This window comes from Helianthus annuus, chromosome 12 (genome assembly GCF_002127325.2).
Source record: "Helianthus annuus cultivar XRQ/B chromosome 12, HanXRQr2.0-SUNRISE, whole genome shotgun sequence".
Classification (NCBI taxonomy): Eukaryota; Viridiplantae; Streptophyta; class Magnoliopsida; order Asterales; family Asteraceae; genus Helianthus; species Helianthus annuus.
The window spans coordinates 72,750,683-72,771,362 of NC_035444.2; the positions used below are offsets into that span (position 1 = coordinate 72,750,683).

General features: G+C 37.0%; 1 protein-coding gene and 1 long non-coding RNA gene across 5 annotated transcripts; both read right to left on the reverse strand.

Moving 5' to 3' along the window:
- Positions 1-322: 322 nt before the first annotated feature.
- Positions 323-3,409, reverse strand: LOC110899157 (guanine nucleotide-binding protein subunit beta-2). Its single transcript, XM_022146029.2, has 5 exons — positions 3,145-3,409; positions 2,943-3,037; positions 1,380-2,183; positions 684-797; positions 323-562 (listed from the first exon to the last, which is right to left on the reverse strand). The coding sequence occupies exons 1-5, from the start codon at positions 3,248-3,250 to the stop codon at positions 527-529; spliced, it is 1,155 nt and encodes a 384-aa protein (XP_022001721.1). The 5' UTR covers positions 3,251-3,409; the 3' UTR covers positions 323-526.
- A 7,492-nt stretch (positions 3,410-10,901) lies between these two features.
- Positions 10,902-14,840, reverse strand: LOC110899156. Of its 4 annotated transcripts, XR_004874199.1 has the most exons (6): positions 14,556-14,840; positions 12,691-12,794; positions 12,514-12,576; positions 12,007-12,139; positions 11,274-11,445; positions 10,902-11,174 (listed from the first exon to the last, which is right to left on the reverse strand). It is a non-coding gene; the product is annotated as an uncharacterized LOC110899156 (long non-coding RNA). The 4 variants fall into 4 exon arrangements; XR_004874200.1 differs by lacking the exon at positions 12,007-12,139 and having other exon boundaries at positions 14,556-14,838; XR_004874201.1 differs by lacking the exons at positions 12,007-12,139; positions 12,514-12,576 and having other exon boundaries at positions 10,902-11,170; positions 14,556-14,834.
- Between the last annotated feature and the right edge of the window lie 5,840 nt (positions 14,841-20,680).

The following is a 20,680-nucleotide window of genomic DNA, read 5'->3' on the forward strand; positions in this document are numbered from 1 at the left end:
ACCCTAAGGAGGAACCAGATCACCTTGACAAAGATGTCGAACTCCATGTCGTCTTCTCTCACTGGATTCTCCACTGCCCTGTCGGCCATAACAGGTATGTTTACTGTTTTCCTTCATGTACAAACAGAACTGAACCAACATGTCAAACAATCGGTAAACTATCATAACTACCAACCGACTTTAACTTCTACCGACCAAAGTGTCTTACAAACTTTTCTATGACATTTCCTAAATGAGTTTGTTTTTTTATGTCAAATCTTATAACAAAATCAAACTGATACAATATATATCCAGGGGATGTATTTTGTATCGCGACCATACAAGAGTAACATTAAAATTAAATAGATGAAGGGTTTTTCACATACCAATAACAACTAATTCAATGTAAGACGATAATATTTACTATTTATTTATTGTACCCCAACTAGTTGTTTATGTTCATTCCACAAGGTCAACAAACGTTTGTTAACAAAAGATCCATATCGGGGTCACTAGTTACCACTTACCACAGCGTGTTCTGAGATATTCATATCACAGTCCTATGCCCTCCGAAAGCCCAAATCTGTATATACAAGTAACAAAAAAAAAAAGTTTTAGAATATCTACGGTCAAAAGTTTAAATATACGCATCACAGACTACAAATATGCATAAGATAATACGAGATGGTAGAATTTGGGCTAACCTTGAGACTCGTGTCCCAACTACCAGTGCACAAGGCACTGCCATCAGCAGACAAACCGAGACAGCTCACACGAGCCTCGTGTGAGTTCTGGAGAGTTCCAAGATTTAAAACAACCTATATCATAGAAACACGTTACTTAAACCGATTGATGATCCATGCATTAACATTTGCTTATAAACATATCCTGAACTTCAAATGCCGGAGCAACAACAGTCGTTAACATTATGCGTAGAGCTGGCCGCCATCTATGAATCAATCCGATAACACTACATGACTCGACACGAAGTTATTCGAGTTAGTGTTTGGGATAAATGGATTCTGGTCATAAATGGGTCGACACGTTAATCACATGATAAAATAAAACGCGTCTAAATGGGCTCAACCTGCGTAACCACGTATAACAAATTTAACTAACCATGTAAAATTGGTTAAGAGGTTGACACGACACGGTTATGGACTTATGGGCCATTTATTAAAAGGACATAGTTTTATATATAATTAGATATATCCAAATAAAATCATCCTTATTATGTGTAATTTTACTTTAACGATCATATGGATTGCAATTTTTTGTAAACTTTTATTTTATTGTGGTTATTATGTCTTGAACTGCTTATACTTAATTTGTGTTAAACATGTCGTGTTATTGAACTACTTACGTTTAATCATGTTAAACGTACGTTTAAAAATTCTTACCTCTGCCAATAGTGTATCCCATACAAACACATCACCATTGGAGTAGCTTGCAAATAACAGACGCCCCGATATCGAGAAAGCAATAGAGGTCACATTAGGAGTAGCGATGTTGCTATCACCCTTCTGCTGCTGCTGCTGATGTGGCGGGTACACCTGGAGTTGGTGTCCGGTTCTAATATCAAATAGCCTGCAAGTACCATCATCTGATCCGGTTCCAAACCTATTTCCATCCGGAAAGAACTTTACCGAATTAACATCCCCCTCATGACCATAAAACGTTCTCACTGCTCGACTCGCCATACGTGTGTCCCAAAGGCGTGCCGTTGCATCACACGACCCCGAAACAAACATTCTTGAATTCGACCCATTGATCGACACACTCGAAACATCTGCCGTATGCCCGGATTGATATTCCCCTCCGAACACCGATGTTTTTAACCCCGTAGTAATATCCCATAACATGCATGTTTGATCACCGGAACCGGTGATTAAGCGAGTACCATCATCAACAACGTACTGACAACACGACACGTAACCTTTGTGTCCGCTAAGCGTTCTTGATACTGGTAAATTTGCGTCTTTGTTGAGTGATGTGCTGAGATTGAAGATGGAACATGCGCTATCGAGCCCACCGCATGCAACCGACTGACCGTCTGGAGAAAAGGCGCATGTCATAACCCAAGCACATGGGAGTTTAATGGCGTGTGTTTTCTGACTTGTGAGAGCATTCCAAACTATCAATCTTCCATCTGTGGATGCACTAACGATACGGTCCTTTTCAGGAGTCCAGTCCAGTGAATATACCTGAGTTCCATTTTGATGTTGAGATCAAAAAATAAGCCCAAAAAAAAAAGAAAAATAAAAAATGGTGGAAATTTTTTTTGTACAGATAGAAGACAGAAGGAAATGCTATAAAATAAAAAAATGTGAGATATATTGGGTACGGTCAAGGTTTAAAAGAACGGAAACGAGTTTCGAGGCGTTTTCCCTTCGCCTCACGAGGTGCAAGCCTCGAGGCGAAACGAGGTGTAAGGCCGGGGCGGTATTAATAAATAAATATAAAAATTATATATATTATAAAAATAATAATACTAACTAATTTCATCATCATATTCATCAAAATCATCAAAAACACACATAAAAAGACATGAAGTGCTTGAAACTAACACAAAAAGTCAAAAACATCAAAAACAACCATCAAAATCCCCTGAGGCGCAGTCTTTCTTAGCGCCTCAGCCCCTCTGAGGCGCATATACAATAAAAACCCCATGACGCGGGCCTCAGACTCGTTTTTTGGCCGTTTCGCCTCGAGGGGCGCATTTTAAAACCATGGGTACGGTTATCGTTGGTGTTGCTCAATTGATCATAGCTATAAATAGGTCAAAGCCTCAAAGGGTCACATCCAATGATCCAGATTTTCTGAGCACTATAAATAGAAAACAACCTAGGGTATGTTATATAGTTATTCTACTTACAAATCCATAACACAAGTATTGTAACAAACTAATAATGTCAACATCCAAAACCAAGAACCAACTAACAATACAAAACTAAAAATCTCACCTTCCCAGTGTGCCCCTGTAAAATCCGACAGCATACCAGATCCGTCGGCCCGAAAGCAACCGGAGTCTTCCCTTGCGCTCTTGCATAACCTGCCACTGCAAAAAAAAAAAAAAAAAAAAAAAAAAAAAAAAAAAAATCTAAAAGGCACATTAAAAAACATATATAAATTGAAATCCAAAACAAAGAATTGAACATAACATACCATCTGTATCAAGAAGCTGAATCCTTCTATCTCTTAACCGTTGTTTGAGAGAATTGAGAGTTTCAGTTGCAGCTTTGTGGTTCTCTTTTAGCTCTGCAACAGACATATCTGAAACAAAGTTTAAGGTTCAAATTTGAGACCTAACCTAACAGATGTTCATCTTTGTTTGTAAGTTGAGAACAAAAGAGTTGTGGATTTAGGGGCTGAACAGAGAGGAAGGTGAGAGGGTTTTGGCTTCAGGATGAATGGAAGAGCTGTGGAAAGTACAGTTGCAACTTGCAATTGACTATGGCTTCTGGACCCACTTATGTGTGACGTGGCATGCATGACGTCATGGAGATAGGAGATGAGGTGTGTGTGACACTTCATATTTTTTAACGACAACTTTCTTCATATTTTTTAACAACTTTTTTGTGTTAGACCATGTGTACTGGTTAAATAAAATAACGCTCTTATCATTGGGCATTATTTGACACGTGACAGTCCAGTCAGTATGGGGCGTTATTGCAAAAGTGGCGTAGTGGTAATAATGTCTGATAATGCCCCTTCCAACCATTAAACAAAAAAAAAACAAATTATTTTCTCATTGGTGGGTCAAACCCAGTCAACCATTCCACAAACCATTTTAGGCGTTTTATATATAACGTTAAACCATTTTTTTTTCAAAAATAATGCCCTATAATGCCCTATGAAATGGGGGAGGGGGCGTTTTTTTTTTTTTTCAAAAATAATGCCATATAATGCCCCACTACGGGTGGTCTTAGGATATCCCATCTCTGTTGCACATAAATTTGGTTTAGGCGTTCCATTGAGAAATTATATCGTCGGCTACCACTTGACAGTCATTGTTGTGCCACCACACACAGTGAAACAAAAACCTGGGTGGGCTTGGGATTCAAACTAGAAACATCGCACAATGCCTAGATCAAATCTTTCATTACCTTAATCCACCAAATGTACGGGTGAGAAAAATAACCGCCATAACCAATAACCGAACCATAACCGACATAAGCGAACCACTATTAACCGATAACTGACATAACCTATGGTTATGGTTAAGAAACTTCATATAACTGACTAATTGGTTATGGTTACGGTTATGAAGCTTTGTTTAACCAATATAACTGAAACCGAACCGAACATGTAATTATAAGTCTGTACAATTGTGAGTGCATTATGTCTGTAGCCTGTGTCTACGTGCCGTGTCCTATTTAATTGTATAGAATAGTGTGTCGAATGAGTCGGGATTATCTTGTAAAGCCCCTTCGCACGAAGGAGTCCTTCGTGTGAAGGGAGCCAAATGTCCTTCCGCACGAATCGTCCAGTCGTCCCTAGGTCATTCGCACGAGAGGCTTCTAGTATAAATAGGGGACTTGGTGTGTTCATTTGTAACTTTGGCATCTCTGAAGCGAAGCTCTACCAAAATCGTTTCACGACTCTATAATCTCATTCAATCAATAGAAACGAGTGTTTATACGTGAATTCTTGTGTGTGTCATCACTTCTAATGGATTCCGCACATTACGGAGTGACTATTTGAGTCGGTCGGAGCATTTTTAGGAGCAAAACGGTCCTCGCAATTGGTATCAGAGCTACAGTACCGATTCAATCGATCTAACACTAGATTGAATCGCCTACGCTTATGAATTATGGGTTTTTAGGGGGTTTTAGACGCAAAACATCAAATTTAAGGTCAATTCACTGATGGAATTTGAAATTGAAGACATCATTAGATTCAGAATTGATTTTCGACCATATCTGTGAAGTATCATCATGAAATTCATAGAGAGAAAGATTTTGGATCGAAAAATGTGATCTGCAGTGTTCGAACAAAGGAAACCCCACTCACACGAAGGGATCAGTACCATTCGCACGAAGGGTCAATCCCATTCGCACGAAGGGATCAATCCCATTCGCACGAAGACACCTTTTCGTTCTAAAAATCATCTCATTAGCACGAATGGACCTACTCCATTCGCACGAATGAGCCAAAAAAGGCATTTTTTGATTGCAGTGACGAGACGAGTGTTGAAAAAAAAAATTGGTGATTGAAATTTTTTTTTCCTGATTTTACCGACAAATTCAAGTTGATCGGGGACACCGTCTGGAGCTTCAGATAATAGATTTGATGATACGATCACATATTGTTGAAGATAGTGGGGTAGTTATGATACCTATGCAGAATGTTTATCATCTGAGTTATCTGACTATTAATGGGCCAAATCGAAAAATCCGCAATGATGAAAAACGCACTTTTGTGGACCAAAATGACACATTTTCCCCATATTGGAGTTTTTCGGTGAAAATAGAGGACTGAATTGCCTAATTTGAGGGGGAAATTCAGTGATATGTTTTAGAGAAGTCAGAATTTGCAAAAACGAGGGGTAATAAAAATTTCATAAAATATATTGAAATTCCGACATTTTTAAAATTCGTGACATGCAACAGCATTCGAGTGGTTTCCGACTTCAGATTGTCTAGGGATGAATAAAATCTGGATTCATTAGTTTGTGATCATAGGAAGTTCAAACTCTTAAGATTGTGACCAGATTGATGTCTTAGGGTTTGAGTATCGGATCTTTGTAAAGTCGGTTAACAGGATTAGCGTCTGGAGATGCAACAGTATTGCCGATACTTAAAAGATATCACAACATTGTGATAATCTAACGTGTCAGAATGGTTAATCTTCGAGCAGGGGAATTGTTTTTCGGACTAGCCGCCGGAGAATGATGATGTTTGTTGATTAAGTAGAAAGAAATGAGAAGAAAATCGAAGTGAAGTGAGTTAATACTCACTTTTTATGGCTGGAAGTTTCTGATGAACTTGCTGAAAACTCAGTTGTGTTTAAGAGTGTTTTAGAGTTGTAAAAGTGGTAAGACCATGTGTAGTGGGACGTTTTTTTTTTTAAATTCAAAAAAAAAAAAAACGCCCAAAAACGCCCATGCCCCATTACATAGGGCGTTTAAAAAAAAAGTCAAAAAAAGCCCCCTTGGCGTTTTATATAAAACGCCTTGCCCCCCTCTCCTTGTCCAATCATCTTTCATCTTTCATCTCCTTGTCCAATAAGATTTTTTTAGGTTTTTTTCTTTATTTTATTTAATGCCCCAATAATGCCCCATCCCCACTACACCCATTTTAGAAAACGCCCAATAATGCCTCTTTGCTGACCGGGTGGGGGCATTATCTTCCCCTTCCACTACACATGGTCTAAGGAGGCTAAATATAAGTTGTATTTATAGGGTTTAGGGTTTAGTTAATTGCTATTAATTCTGATTAGTTGGGGGTTTAACATTAAAAAAAAAGTTAAATGCTGTTTTAAAAGTCCCGATCGCTGCTTTTGGCAGCTTATTTCTTTATTATTATTTTTATTAAACAATCTAAGACATGTATTGTAGCACATATTATATTATGTATTTATGTTGTGTAGTGTTTATTCAATCATGAGACAAGGTCAAAGATGCAAGTATTGGGTTGAATCTTGGCCGCAAGGCTGTTATTCAGCCTTCAAATTTTAATTTCTTTTTCTTTTTTTTTTTGACATATTAGTTGGTTATTGTAATAATTTAATGTGTTACATGATATAATCTAAAGTGATAAGGTATGCTCAACATGTAACAAGGTCTAAATTGTATAATAAACATGTTCTAAGGCACTAAATATGTGATAAATAATCATGATTGCAAGTATGTTTAAATGATTTGATCAAGAATTTATGTTTAGGTATTAAAACAAGTATACAATCGTTGCTTATGTATTGTGGGTAGTATTTGCACATAAAAAAATGATTAAATTACGAATACACGATCGTCGTTTGCGAATTAAAACCACGTTTATGAGAATCATGTATCGTGTATCAAACGTAAGGAGGTATCAACGCGTAATCAAGTATAAACGATGTATATTTCATATAAAAGATTTATTTTATTATAATCAAGGTCTTGGATTTACAATGGCTTGAAACGAAATACGATTACAAAGGAAATGAGTTTCCAAAAATAGAAATACAAGATGAACTTTCTAAAAACGAAAAGTTACAAAAAGCGGAGCGTTACAAAGCATAATCAGCATTCCAATTAATTGCTCGGATGGTCCTGTGGTTTCAAGTTTTTTCACGTTTAGTCCCCACCTTTTGAAAATAGCATGTATGCTCCCTATGGTTTGTCATTTTGTTACTCGGATAGTCCCTGAGTAGATGTTAGTTAGTTTGAAAATAGCAGGTATGCTCCCTATGGTTTGTCATTTTGTTACTCGGATAGTCCCCAGAGTAAATGTTGGGGGACTATCCGAGTAACAAAATGACAAACCATAGGGAGCATACATGCTATTTTCAAAAGGTGGGGACTAAACGTGAAAAAACTTGAAACCACAGGGACCATCCGAGCAATTAACTCGATTTAATTCTATTTCGTGATACGACTGATAGAGTCATATAATCTTCTATGCTTCCATTGCATTTCCTAACCACTTAAACTTTAGTGAAGAGTTGCTATTGATTCTTCAATTCGAAGTAGCTTTTTCATCAGTCTTCATATATCCAAATGCATATCCGTGACCTCATTAAATGAAAGTATTACATATAACATTCATATTCATGCACAATTATAAGTAATAAGCCACTTTTCTAACCCACTCATGGTCCAATAAACTTTAGACTCAATTTTCTTTTTCAAAAATGAAATCACCCCTGCCATTGTGAAATCATCTTCAACATCATGTCATTTTCCGAAGTTTAATACTCGAACAACAACAACTGTCAAAGGAGAATTATACAAACGCTAAATGTATCACTCAACCCCACCACCAATGTTGATCACACATGCCAAAACATATCTCCCAATATTTTAATGACTCCTTTAGTAGCATTGATTTAATATGATATAGCTTTTACAATCATAATCGTGCTACTCAAAGAAGTACTTGAGACTCACACGAATCTTGTAAACAACGCATTTAACGTCAAAGAATAAAACCAAATTTCTTTTTACTCAACTAACCAAATGTATCAATTCACTACATTCCAAAATTTATTTCTTCCAAAAGCTAAACCTTAAAATTTTTAAGTTATAATAAATAATTTTCCCAACAGCACACAATCTCCTACTATTAATATGTATGCCCTTAGATCATCTCTAACATTCTTACATGAAACAAATCTATTGGAGTGCCCGTTTTATATAGTGGAGAGTGGTAGGGGACAAATCTGTACATTGGCGGAGCTTCTCATGGGCCATTGGGGTCATTGGCCTTCACTGTCTTTTAGCTTTGTAGTGTCAATCTTATCGAAAATTTCTATTTTTTTTGTAATGTAAAATATTGAATTTTTAGAGTCCAACTCATTATTTTCGTTCAAAATCCGTGAGCAAGGCGTCGTCCATAAAAAGATTATATTATATTATATTATATCAATAACATATACCATGGATGAACAGTGCCAACTAATTGCATGGCAGCTGGCTATTGGCCTTTCTGTTTTTTCCTTTATCTTTTGCTTTTTTTTTTTTTCATGTTTTCAATTGTATAGCGACCCTCATGGTCTCATTTGATACTTGATAGTATTTTACTTTGTTACACAAGGATAGTTTTTTACTCACATGTTTCAGAATCTAGAGAAAAGTGCCCGGATAGTTCCTGTGATTTCCTCCATTTCCACCTATAGTCTCTACATTTTTTAAAATTACAGCTATAGTCCTCAACTTTTGCACAATTGTTCTCGGATAGTCCCTAACGTGGATGGAGGTTAGTTTTGGGTGTTTAATGTGTGTGAAATTACCTAAATACCCTTTATATTATAAAACTGATAAATAAAACATTTAGAGACAAATTAAACTTAAGTGGACCCCACCTAAATCACCACCCACCTTTTCTTCATCCCAACACCACATGCAACCACCTAGGGCTGTTCAAAAAGCTCGCGGCTCGGAGCTCGCTCGAAGCTCCCTCGGATTTAGCTCGGAAAAAGCTCGCTCGATTTGGCTCGGTTTAAAAGTGAGCCGAGCCGGCTCGGCTTGGTTAGAAAGTGAGCCTAGCTCGGCTCGCCGAGCTGGCTCGGTTCGGCTCGCTTTGTAGCTCGGCTCGGTTTAGCTCAACTTATTTTACTTATAATAAGTTTTAATTTTATATACATTATAATATATTACAAAAAAACTGATTATTATTTACATGTATATAGGTTTGTAATTTGATATTTATGGCATATTTGAAGATAGATTACCATACTAATGAACTAATATTGTATTTTATTGAAATTAAAACTTATTTTGCGTTGTTAAACTTGATTTTGGTTTGAATTGTATTAGGTTGAACTTATTTTGAATATATTCTTTTAAATTATTGAATAATATTTTAGGCTATTAAATTTTAAGAGGTATATATTAGTTTTTTTTTATAAAATCGAGCCAAACCAAGCCGAGCCGAGCTAGCTCGGTTTAAAACCAAGCCGAGCCCGAGCTTAGATTTTCAGCTCGGTTTCACATCCGAGCCGAGCCAGCTCAGTTTATAATCGAGCCGAGCCCGAGCTTGGCCTGGCTCGGCTCGGCTCATGAACAGCGAACCACCCACATCCACCATCATCTTCAACCTCATCCGCAACAGCCACCATCACCCTTCAACCTCTGACGATGTATGGTAACAACATCATCTCAGATTGGACAACACTTCATCTTCATCAGAGTATTGGAACCATAAAAACTCCAATCCCCATGACCCTTCATTATCCTCTTGACAACCAACTGAATTCTCATAACCCAAATTAGTGCCACTAAACATATAAAAACCCCAAATGAAATACATAACAGAAACGAAACAAACAGAGGATGCCTGGTGCATGTGCCACCGCTACTGTCGTTAGGGTGTTCAAAACCGGATATCCGAAATTTTCGGAGACCAGATTTTACTATTCGAATGCGTATCCAAAATTTTGGATCGGATTCGGATATCCGATCAGATAGTGAATCGGATATCCGAAAATCCAACTTTTATTAAATTTTTATTTATTATTATTTTTTCATATTCGGAACCGGATATCTGAATATAAGTTTTTGGGTATTTTTCAGATATTTAGGATATTTTCGGATATTTTTCGAATACTTCGGATATTTTTGGATATTTGGATAACCGAAAAAAAAAATTAAATTTTCGGATATCCGAAATATCCGAAAAAAATCACAATCACTATTCAAATCCGAAAAATTCGGATATCTGAATTTTCGGATATTTCAGATGGATTTTCGGATACGGATAGTTTTAAACACCCCTAACTGTCGTGCACGCGCCATCACGACCCTTGGGTTTTATAACCCATATAATAACCCTTGAACCTTAACCGATTATTATTGTTATTCAAAACCAATTAATAATCGGACGAAAAGAAATCAATTTCATGACCAAATCTTGAAAGAATTAAAGGGTTTCGTTGAGAATATTGATGGTGATGGGTATTATTATTATTATATTATATTACTAGGCTAGAGCCCGCATGTACACGCGGTTTAACAAATGAAAATACTTTAAATTTGTTCAATTTAGATTAAGATTAATAGTAAATAAATTTAATATAAATAAAATACACTTAAAAACACACATGATACCTAAAAAATACAACCAATGATTCAGATTTCACTAAAAGATTCCTTATGCACCACATTGGTTGTCTTGTTTTTAAAATCGCCATCATTATCTAATATACAAGTAACACACGGTATTAACACATAACAATACTTTGAATGTTTAATGCCTTGATTTAAACTAAAGGTAAAAGTGTATAACAAAAAGTTAAATATATTACATAAGTCCAGTGACAAAGTGAATCTACAAATATAATCCGGATACATATAAAAGCACTGACATGTTTTGATCTTAAACACGTTGAGAAATAGTTTTCCATTTTTCCATTTTTGTATTTTTGAATTAGGAAATGACCCGTTGTAACTTTTTTTAATTAAAATGCTTCAACAATATAAATGAATGGAGAGTCTTAGCTCGTTTGTCACTTAGCTGCCGCATCCCCTTCCCATATGAAAGCATACAATCTCACTTCAATAAAAACATCCAATTAAAAATGATTAACTTATAAAAATAACTAACAATAAAAAAAACTTCTAAACAAAATAATCCCATGGGGAGTACACCTACCAACTTTAGTCTCCCCGTCATTTTTATCAACTTTGGCTCGTATTTGTGCATGGGTTATTGACATTCCAAATATTGACAAAATAATGGTATATTAAACGAACCTCACTGCTCCTATATTGTCAACTTCAACACTTACAACTTGTAAATTTAACCTCTTTGTATTAGGATCCACCTGCAAACAACAAAAGAAAAATGTAAAGATATAGTACTTTCTAGGCATATGAGCAGAGTGTAGAATGATCATATAGCAAAGTGTCACACTCTAGAAATTAATACACAAAGTAGAAATTAATCTTAAATCAGATGACTCAAAAAACATGTTCCCGTGTATTACAAGGGGTTGAGTAATAAAAACGATATAGCTCATAAAACATATCCTAAAATGTCAAAAAAGCCTAAAGTTACTTTAATTTTGAAAACACTTCATAGATTCATGTAACACTTTAGCGGTTTAAAAACAAACACTATAGTTGTTTTTAATTTAAAAAGCATACGAAGATAGAAAACAATAAATTTTGAACATGTCGTTTGGTGACACCGATGAATTTAACAAACACATTAAAAACTCAAGCTTGATAAGACCTTTGTGATACCTATACATGCGGGTTAACAAATTAAAATGTAAGTTTTAGTTTCATGGTTATTTTCTGCGAAGATATTGTTGCTATAATACATTTAAACTCATATTTATTTGGTATGCATTTAAGGCAATTCATTAACATCACCTACAGACCTGAATTTTTGTTGTTCTCGATCCACATTTTCCCTCTTCAGGTTTTGCCGTATGACCCGGTTACATAACCCAGTTCCCATATTTCCAGCATTGAGCGGGAAAAAGGGTCTAAGAAGCCCTCATTAAGTGACACCTGTCCCGAAGCAGGTTTCTTTTATTATATGTATAGATAGATTTGATTAAATGTGGAATTAAATTTGGGAATCCATATAGAAGATATATATGGATAACAAACCCAAATCCCAAAATAATAGGAGATAAATAATGGAGAATTGAAGGGAAATCGAATTATAAATTAGTTTGTTCCAAGATTTCTTCATCTTTTTGTTGTGATAGGTTTGATTAGTTAGAGAATTTACCAACTTTTATAAAAGAATTTTTTAATATTTTGAAAAAATAAAAAATAATCATGCATTATCTACTAATTAGTTACAATACTTATGCAGTTATGCTATCATATATATCTATTGATTTAATAAAAACATTTATGGAATATGATTGTCTTACTTGCATATACATTAGCATGCCAGCATTTTGTTTGAATTTATCTCAATCATTTCTTGCTCCATTCTAAGGTCAATAATTAAAAAAAAAGTATCGAACACATTAGGATAGCCTAGAATGACCTCTACAAATTAAACAAACACATAAGGAAAGAGATCAATTCTAAGAGATCAAATTTACCTGTAATTAGAGGAATCGAGCGATTGACGAAGAATTTGGTAGATTACAAAATAGGACTAATCGTCTTCCACGCACTCCCTCGTTTCATCCATTCGATTGATCTTCTACATGAGGCAACTTTGTTTAGACAAAGAGATAACAGAGAATGGAATCAATGAAAATTAGGATAAAGACATTAATGTGATGTTAATGTAACAGGTGTGTAGCAGTATTTTCGGTTAAATGAATATTGACAAAGCTTTAATTGCCCAAATAAATAAATAACACCATGCTCAGATTGCCCAAATAAATAAATAGACAAACCTCAGATTGCCCAATACAAATAACTTAGGCAATCCCTTTGTTGCAGGCCTCAGAAGCTGAACAATATATGCAATAAATATAAACAATATAAAGGTAACGGGGAACCAAAAGATTAAAGATAACTCAAAGTACATCCTGGCATTCTTATTTACACATTTTTAAAATAAAGATATGAACTTATTTACACTTTTTTGAAAGCCTAAAACGATTTAATGTAGTAACTAAATAAAAATATGAACAAACCAATAGCATAATTTAGAGGGGGAATCTTGACCCAAAGCCTTCTAAGTGGGTCAGTTTGGGTTGCTTTTAAAGTTATATGGGTTGGTTTGGGTAAGATATTTTAACTAAATGGGTCACAATGGGTCACTTGAAATTCCATCTTGTTATTTTCGGGTCAAAACGGGTCGACAACATTAAAGAAATGGGTCGATGTGGGTTAGTGTCTTAAAGAAACGGGTTAGGTTTCGGATCGGAATGGGTTTCGAGCCGGCACAAGTATCCGCACGAGACGACTTACGGCACGAAGCGGTCCTTTCAAATTGAGTTTCGGGCCAAGACGGGTTTCGGCACGACGCAGGTATTGGATCGGAACGGGGTCGGTTCGGGACGGGTTTCGGGCCGACATGGGTTTCTTCACGGGACGGTTTCGGATTGCAACGGGATTTGGGCCGACACGAGTTTCCGCATGAGACTAGTTTCGGGTCGGGACAAGTTTCGTACCGTTTCGACGCGAACCGTTTCAACTCGAACCGTTTCGATCCGTACCGTTTCGACCAGTACCGTTTCGACCCGTACCGTTTCGACCAGTACCGTTTCGAATCGAACCGTTGCGACGCATACTGTTTCAACGCGAACAGTTCGACCCTTACCGTTTCATTTTGATCAATCGCTGATTTCTACAATCTTATCACTTCGTCTTCGTGATTCAGACTAACTTTATCATCGCAACAATTAACAAAACTTCTTCTTCGGTAGATCAAACAACGATCACTACAACTAACAATATCAAGATATTAATAATGATCACATTTGCTGCAACTTTTTTTATCACCAATCAATACTACAGTCAAACACTATACTTAGTACTATCGATCAGTCAACAAGCACAAACATAATTTCTTTCTCTTCTACACTTCGAAATCAAATCAAAGAATATCTTTCCCTTCTACAGTTCGAAATCAAAGCAAAGATCAATGCTACAGTCACACACTATACTTAGTACTACCGACTCGGACCCGTTTCAACCCGACAAAATTGTCACTTGATGTACAATCTCTCTTTTTTTAAAAGAAAAAAAAAACATTTTTTAACCAAACCAAACCAACCCGACCCGAAACCCGTTCTGACCCGGACTCGTTTCAACCCGAACCCGTTCTGACCCGAACCCGTTCCGACCCAAACCCGTTCCGACCCGAACCAAAACAACCCTTATTTTAATTAACCCGTTTCGACCCGAACCCGTTTTGACCCGAACCCGACTTGACCCATGACCCGACCCAACCCGACCCGACCCGTTTGCCAGGTCTAGCATAATTATTACAAAACGACGTCGTACATACCTATCTAGAGTGCTACGGTATCAGATATAGGGTTTGGAGAATGTGTAGCGGCGGCCATGGTGGGATTGGACGATGCACAGCGGCGGAAATGGTGGGTTAGGATGATGCGCAACAGCGAATATGGTGCTTAAACCATCGTCGACATTAGAGATTTGAGAGGAGAAGTTAGGTTGTGGCAGATGGATGAACGGGAGAGGAGAAGTTGTCTAGGGTTTTTGGGTGAGAATGGATGAATAGAATATGGGTTTTGTGTAATATTTGGGCCAAATAAACGGGTATTCGGGATCCGGAAAACGAAGCGCAAATTTGTGCGCCAAAAGCAAAAACCAATTGCACAATAGAAGGACACGTGTCCCAAATTTGATTTCCTTTATTATATGTACTAGGCTATCACCCGGGAACATCCCGGGATAGGGAAAATTATATTTGAAATACAAATACATAGATAATATTAGTAAACTAATTAGTGTGTTCTTTCCCTTCCTAACAAAATCTTTTATTCGGTTTTAGTAATATTCCAATTTGGCCTCCATGAGTGTTTAAAGGTTTCATGTGGAACTATTAACTTTTAGGTTAAGAGTGAAATATAATTATAATAATGTTTGGAGATGGTGAAGATATTTCTATGTGATGATTGTATGAAGATTTGAAAAGTGATATTTGTTGATGTTTAATAATGCTCTGTAATAGCCTGGATATTCGGTCCAGATAGCAAAGGATTAAAAACATATTTACATAAACCCCGTTAACTTTTGTAAAATGTATATAGATATAGTCAATCTCATTTAGTATGATAGTATTATTTTAAACCTTATTAATTAAATGAAAACAGAAAAAAAAATATAATTATTAAATTGAAATATGTTTACAGCTTTGACTGGCATTTTGAAAAGATTGGGGTATTTTTGGATACACAGTTATAAATTGTGTATAAACTCTTTGAAATTACTAATACAAATATTAAGTTAAATAGGAAAGTTGTGTAAACGTATATAAGTAAAATTGAATAATATATTTTTTATTGACATATGGTATTATAGTAATAGAAAATGTAATTATACTAGGTTAATGGACCGCTTTATAAAAATTGATTGGGCCGCTTTATAAAAAATAATCCAAAATCACATATACCAACAAATACTGGCCGACAAATTTAATTTGTAAACTATCATTGGGCAGTCCAAACTATCATTGGGCCGTCCAAATATGTAATTTAATACAGCAATTTTTTTGACATAATTAAACGTGAAACATAATACACTTAATTCTTTTATTATTAAACTAAGGAAAAGATAAAACACAAGAACTTGAAACAAATAACATAGTTCGATAAACAAAAGATGAATTAGTATCAATTTAATTAAATTTTTCTATCAGAAAGGGGAAACGATTGTCTCCAAAAATAATGCGCCTTTAGGTCCGTTAATGTGACACCTGTGCCACCGCGACCATCAAACAAATACCAAGCCGATGAAATATTGTATTTCATACTTGGGATCTTGTATAAATATGTGTATGTTTTGCACATATCAATTATTGTTCAAATTCAAACTCTACATCGCTTTCTGGAGCATTATACGCAAACTGGTGCGTAAACGTACTCAGTTTATTGCGACAAATACTCCGGAACATCAACATGCACTCAACGTACCATAAATAACCTTTACATAACTTAGAAATAAGTTTTGAAGGCTTTGGTATAGCAAAAACAAGTTAATTCGCTTACAGGGACTAAACTTGACAAACTGCGAAAGTATACCAATCTGAACTATAACGAACATTCCGGAACATGTCCATAAGTTAAACATACCATAAATATCCTTTACATAGCTTAGAAATAGGCTTTGAGGGGTTTGGTATGCTAAAACAAACTTTTGGATCATTCAGGGACTAAAAGTGTCAAAAAGTGCATAAGTTTGCACTTTCGCGCATAACTTACGTTCTGAATACATCCGGACATCCAAAAATTTATGTAAGCATCCTTATATTATGCCTTAGTGTTTGGCATGAGAAAAATCCATTCGTCGCGTCATTTGGATCGTCTTTCACGCTTATGCGCATTCCGTCGTAATTAAGCGAACATCGCGATCGTACGGCCAAACGAACCGACATCCGACATATTTTTGGGCATGTTTCATGTCCACAATGTTTAGGCATCATTTTAGGGCCTTAAAGATGGCTTTACAGGTCTTAGAAGGGCTGGAAATAGCTTAAACACGCAACAGGGACCAAAAGTGTAAATTCTGCAAGTGGTGCAGATCAGAGGGGCCAGGCGGCCCGCGTAAGGATTGCCCAAAACATGAGGCGGGCCGCGTGAACATGTCTGACAGAAGATTTTGCATTTAATGCAGAATCTGGCCTTTCGTTCGATCAAAGGGCGATGCCTTTTCACCCAAATGAAGGGCCAAGGGTCAAGTTCACTGAATTTAACCCCTGGACACATGTACGCACGGGATCAAGGCACGATATTCGATAAAACGATCCTAACGGTTCCACCTTTCCTATAAATACCCCCCCCTTTAGTGTAAAAATCACAAAATCAGATCTTGAAGCTCTAAGTTGAAACCATTGTTTCATACCTGAGCTATTTGGTCTTGATTTGCACTCGGGGACCCTCCGTAAGTCTTCTTTCGCTCTTTTATTCGCTTTTCGAGTCCGAAAGTCAACGTTTAGTTGACTTTCTGCATTGACCAGCTTATGGTCGATGCGAAGTTCATGGAACTTCATAACGTGAGCGTGATCACGATGGTTATGGTCCATAGTGACCATACCTACTGATCACCACGTTATCTAGGCTCGGTGACGAGTCGTAGTTTCGGCCAAAATGTGCATTCTTGCATATTTTGTAACCAAACTACTCGTGAGCATCAAAGCCGTTTGTTTTGATGTCAAACCTGTTTTCAAACTTAGTTAAGCATGTTCTAACATGCTTAGCTCGTCACGTTTAGTATAGTGCTTATATAGGGTCGTAAGGTAAGCGATCTAAACCATCGCTTATACTTCCGAACCCGACCCATTTGGTCGATCTTTAGGATCCGACCAAACATATTAGGTGACCATAGCTATAACCTTCCGAGGTTATACCTTGTGGTCGCAATGTTAGGCGTTCCGAACGCGTTCTACGCGAGCGACGCGTTAGGGTAGCGTAAGCTACCTAAACGGGTCGTGATGGACCGTAAGCACTTAGGTTAAGTTTCATTTTAGTATGTAGGTTTTGTTAAACCATATTACACGAGTCTCCATACTCGTTTGGTTTTCAAACCCGCGTACTGTCCGATCCTTCCGATTTGGTCCGGTATATTAACATAAGCTACCTATTAGGTGCCGTTGATATTCCGTGATCTTTAGCATTATCTGGTTATTATACAAGGAATTCAAAGCAATCTCAGGTGAGTACATTGAACCCCTCTTTTACTGTTTTCTAAACTGTTTTGGGGTGAAACACATGTGCCTATCTGTTACTTTCATGCTTTCCTGTTTTCACATCATATACTTGCTATGTTCAATAGTACATATATAGTACATGATTTCATTGTGTTTATGCTATGTATGTCCATCGTGTGCATACTTAGCACAACACTTTACATTACATTTTCATGCTATGTATGCCCATTGTGTGCGTACTTAGTACATCGTTTTACATCACATGCTATGTATGCCCATTGTGTGCGTACTTAGTACATTGTTTTACATTACATGCTATGTATGCCCATTGTGTGCATACTTAGTACATTGTTGCACATTGCATTACTGTTGCATATGCTCATCCAGCATATGAACACATCACACTACATTTTGAACTGTTGTACTCTACAATACATTTCATGCTACGTACGCCCATTGTGTGCATACGTAGTACATTGTTTCACATTGCATTACTGTTGCATATGCTCATCCAGCATATGAACACATTACACTACATTTTGAACCGTTGTAACCATTTGACTATGTGAACCGTCTTAACCCTTCAATTTCATGAACCGTCTGTAACCATTGAACCGTGTAAACCAGTTGTATCCGTTGACATGGATTACATTTGACAATAGACATTTGACTATACATGAACATTTCTGCCGTTGTTAAACATTTCATCTTGATGGTTTGGTTTGAGTAAGTGATTTAAGTAACGAGGCATGTGTAATATGATACAAGCATGGTGGATACGCCGCTGGTACTTCCTATATATAAGTGTTTGTATGGTATTACATATCGTAGCGTTATTTGAATCATTTCAATTTGAAACATAGAACATTTTATACAAATAACACGCTTTTCACAAGACATTGATTTACAAACAACAAATCTTATACAAACTCTTTTTACATGGTTATTCAGTTAACCATGCATTGTTCTCTTATTTATACATATCATTTGATCTTACCGTTTTTCAAATGATTTACAAGACAAAGCAAAATACGAGGTTCATGACTAAACATTTTCTCAAACTCAAGTCATGAATTCCGTTTTCACAAAACCAATGTATCTCACAGGCATTTTTATGCTGACGTACCTATTTTCACATGTGTTTTCAGGAGATGATGCATAGGACTTATCAAGACATACTTAGGCGGACCTGTGCCTTAGTGACTTAAAACGAGACAAGAACTAGTTAATTTATGTTATGTACGCTTTGATTCTTGTTTAGACAATGTAAACTTTCATGTTTGATTTATAAAACGAAACTTCATTTGCCATGGATTTGAAACAATTGATTCTGTTACAACACTCCCCGACGTTTCCGCCACGTTTTGTATGTTCTACGTGGTCGGGGTGTGACAGAAAAGATGGTATCAGAGCCAATGGTTATAGGGAATTAGGTTATTAGTAATGCTTTGACCTAGTCTATAACCTTCCTAGGACCCTAACGTGAGTTTACTTGCGTTTAGTCACAAAACAATACCGTCACCTATCCTTAGGCGACGACCACAACAAGAACATAAATTTCAAAACCGCCTTGAAAGCTAATCATCTGTTCTAGGATGATTGATTACTAGGTTTTGAACCCTCTATTGTAAGGTTTTGAACCCTTTGTTATAAGGTTTTAAACCCCTTTGAATTTTCAAAACTCCCGTCAAAGTTTTGGGTCCTAAATAGTGTGAACACGTGCGAACTGGAAGGGTGAATGCCTGTACCCTGGGTTTTCTGTCTAAGGTTAGAGTGTTCGTACAAATCCGCATAATCGGACCAGTCACTCTTACCTGGGAACTCTTGGGGTGAGTGTCCACTTATAGGCGAGCATGTCTTCGCGATACACTATGAGGATCCATTTACTTTGATTCAGCCCTGGTGTTGTTTGTTTGCTTCATGATTCAAACAAGTTACCATCAACCGTGATTATGGTCAGTGATTGTAACATCCTATTCTTACACAATACCATTTTATTTGTTTCCTCTCATGTTTTCCTCTTTTAGAATGCCTCCTCGACGCGAACACCAGATAGCAACTGCCGAGCTGGCAGAAATTATTGCGCAGCAGATGGCTGCTCAATTCCCAAATCTCTTTGCTCAATGGAACCAAGCCAACAACAACAACAATGATACATGCAATTTCAAGAACTTTAACTCGGCTAAACCACTCAAGTTTAGTGGTTCTGAGGGAGCAACTGGGCTTCTCCAATGGTTCGAGAGCATCGAGAATACCTTTCGCCACGTGCAGTGTCCAGAAAATCGCAAGGTCGAGTTTTCTTCGAGTGTGTTTCAGAAGAGGGCTCTTACATGGTGGAATGGGGTAATGAGAGACCGTGGTGCAGATGTTGCTCTAGCACAAACATGGGCTGAACTGAGAGCACTTATGATGAGAGAGTTTTGTCCTCGTCATGAACAACGAGCGTTGGAGAAGGAGTTTGATGATTTGAAACAAGATAGTGGCGAACACAGGGCATATACTGATAGGTTTGAGGAGTTGAGTCTACTTTGCCCGACTATGGTCGCCCCACTCGACAAGGCTATCGAAAGGTACATCGACGGCCTGCCTGACTCGGTACAAGACATTGTCACTGGTAGCAACCCTACCACACTCCGTCAGGCCATTGAGCTATCTGCAACCTTGACTGAATCGCAGATCAGAAAGCATAAACTTTTTCGAAAAGGTGACAAGAAATCAGCCGGGAAATCGAACCCAATCGA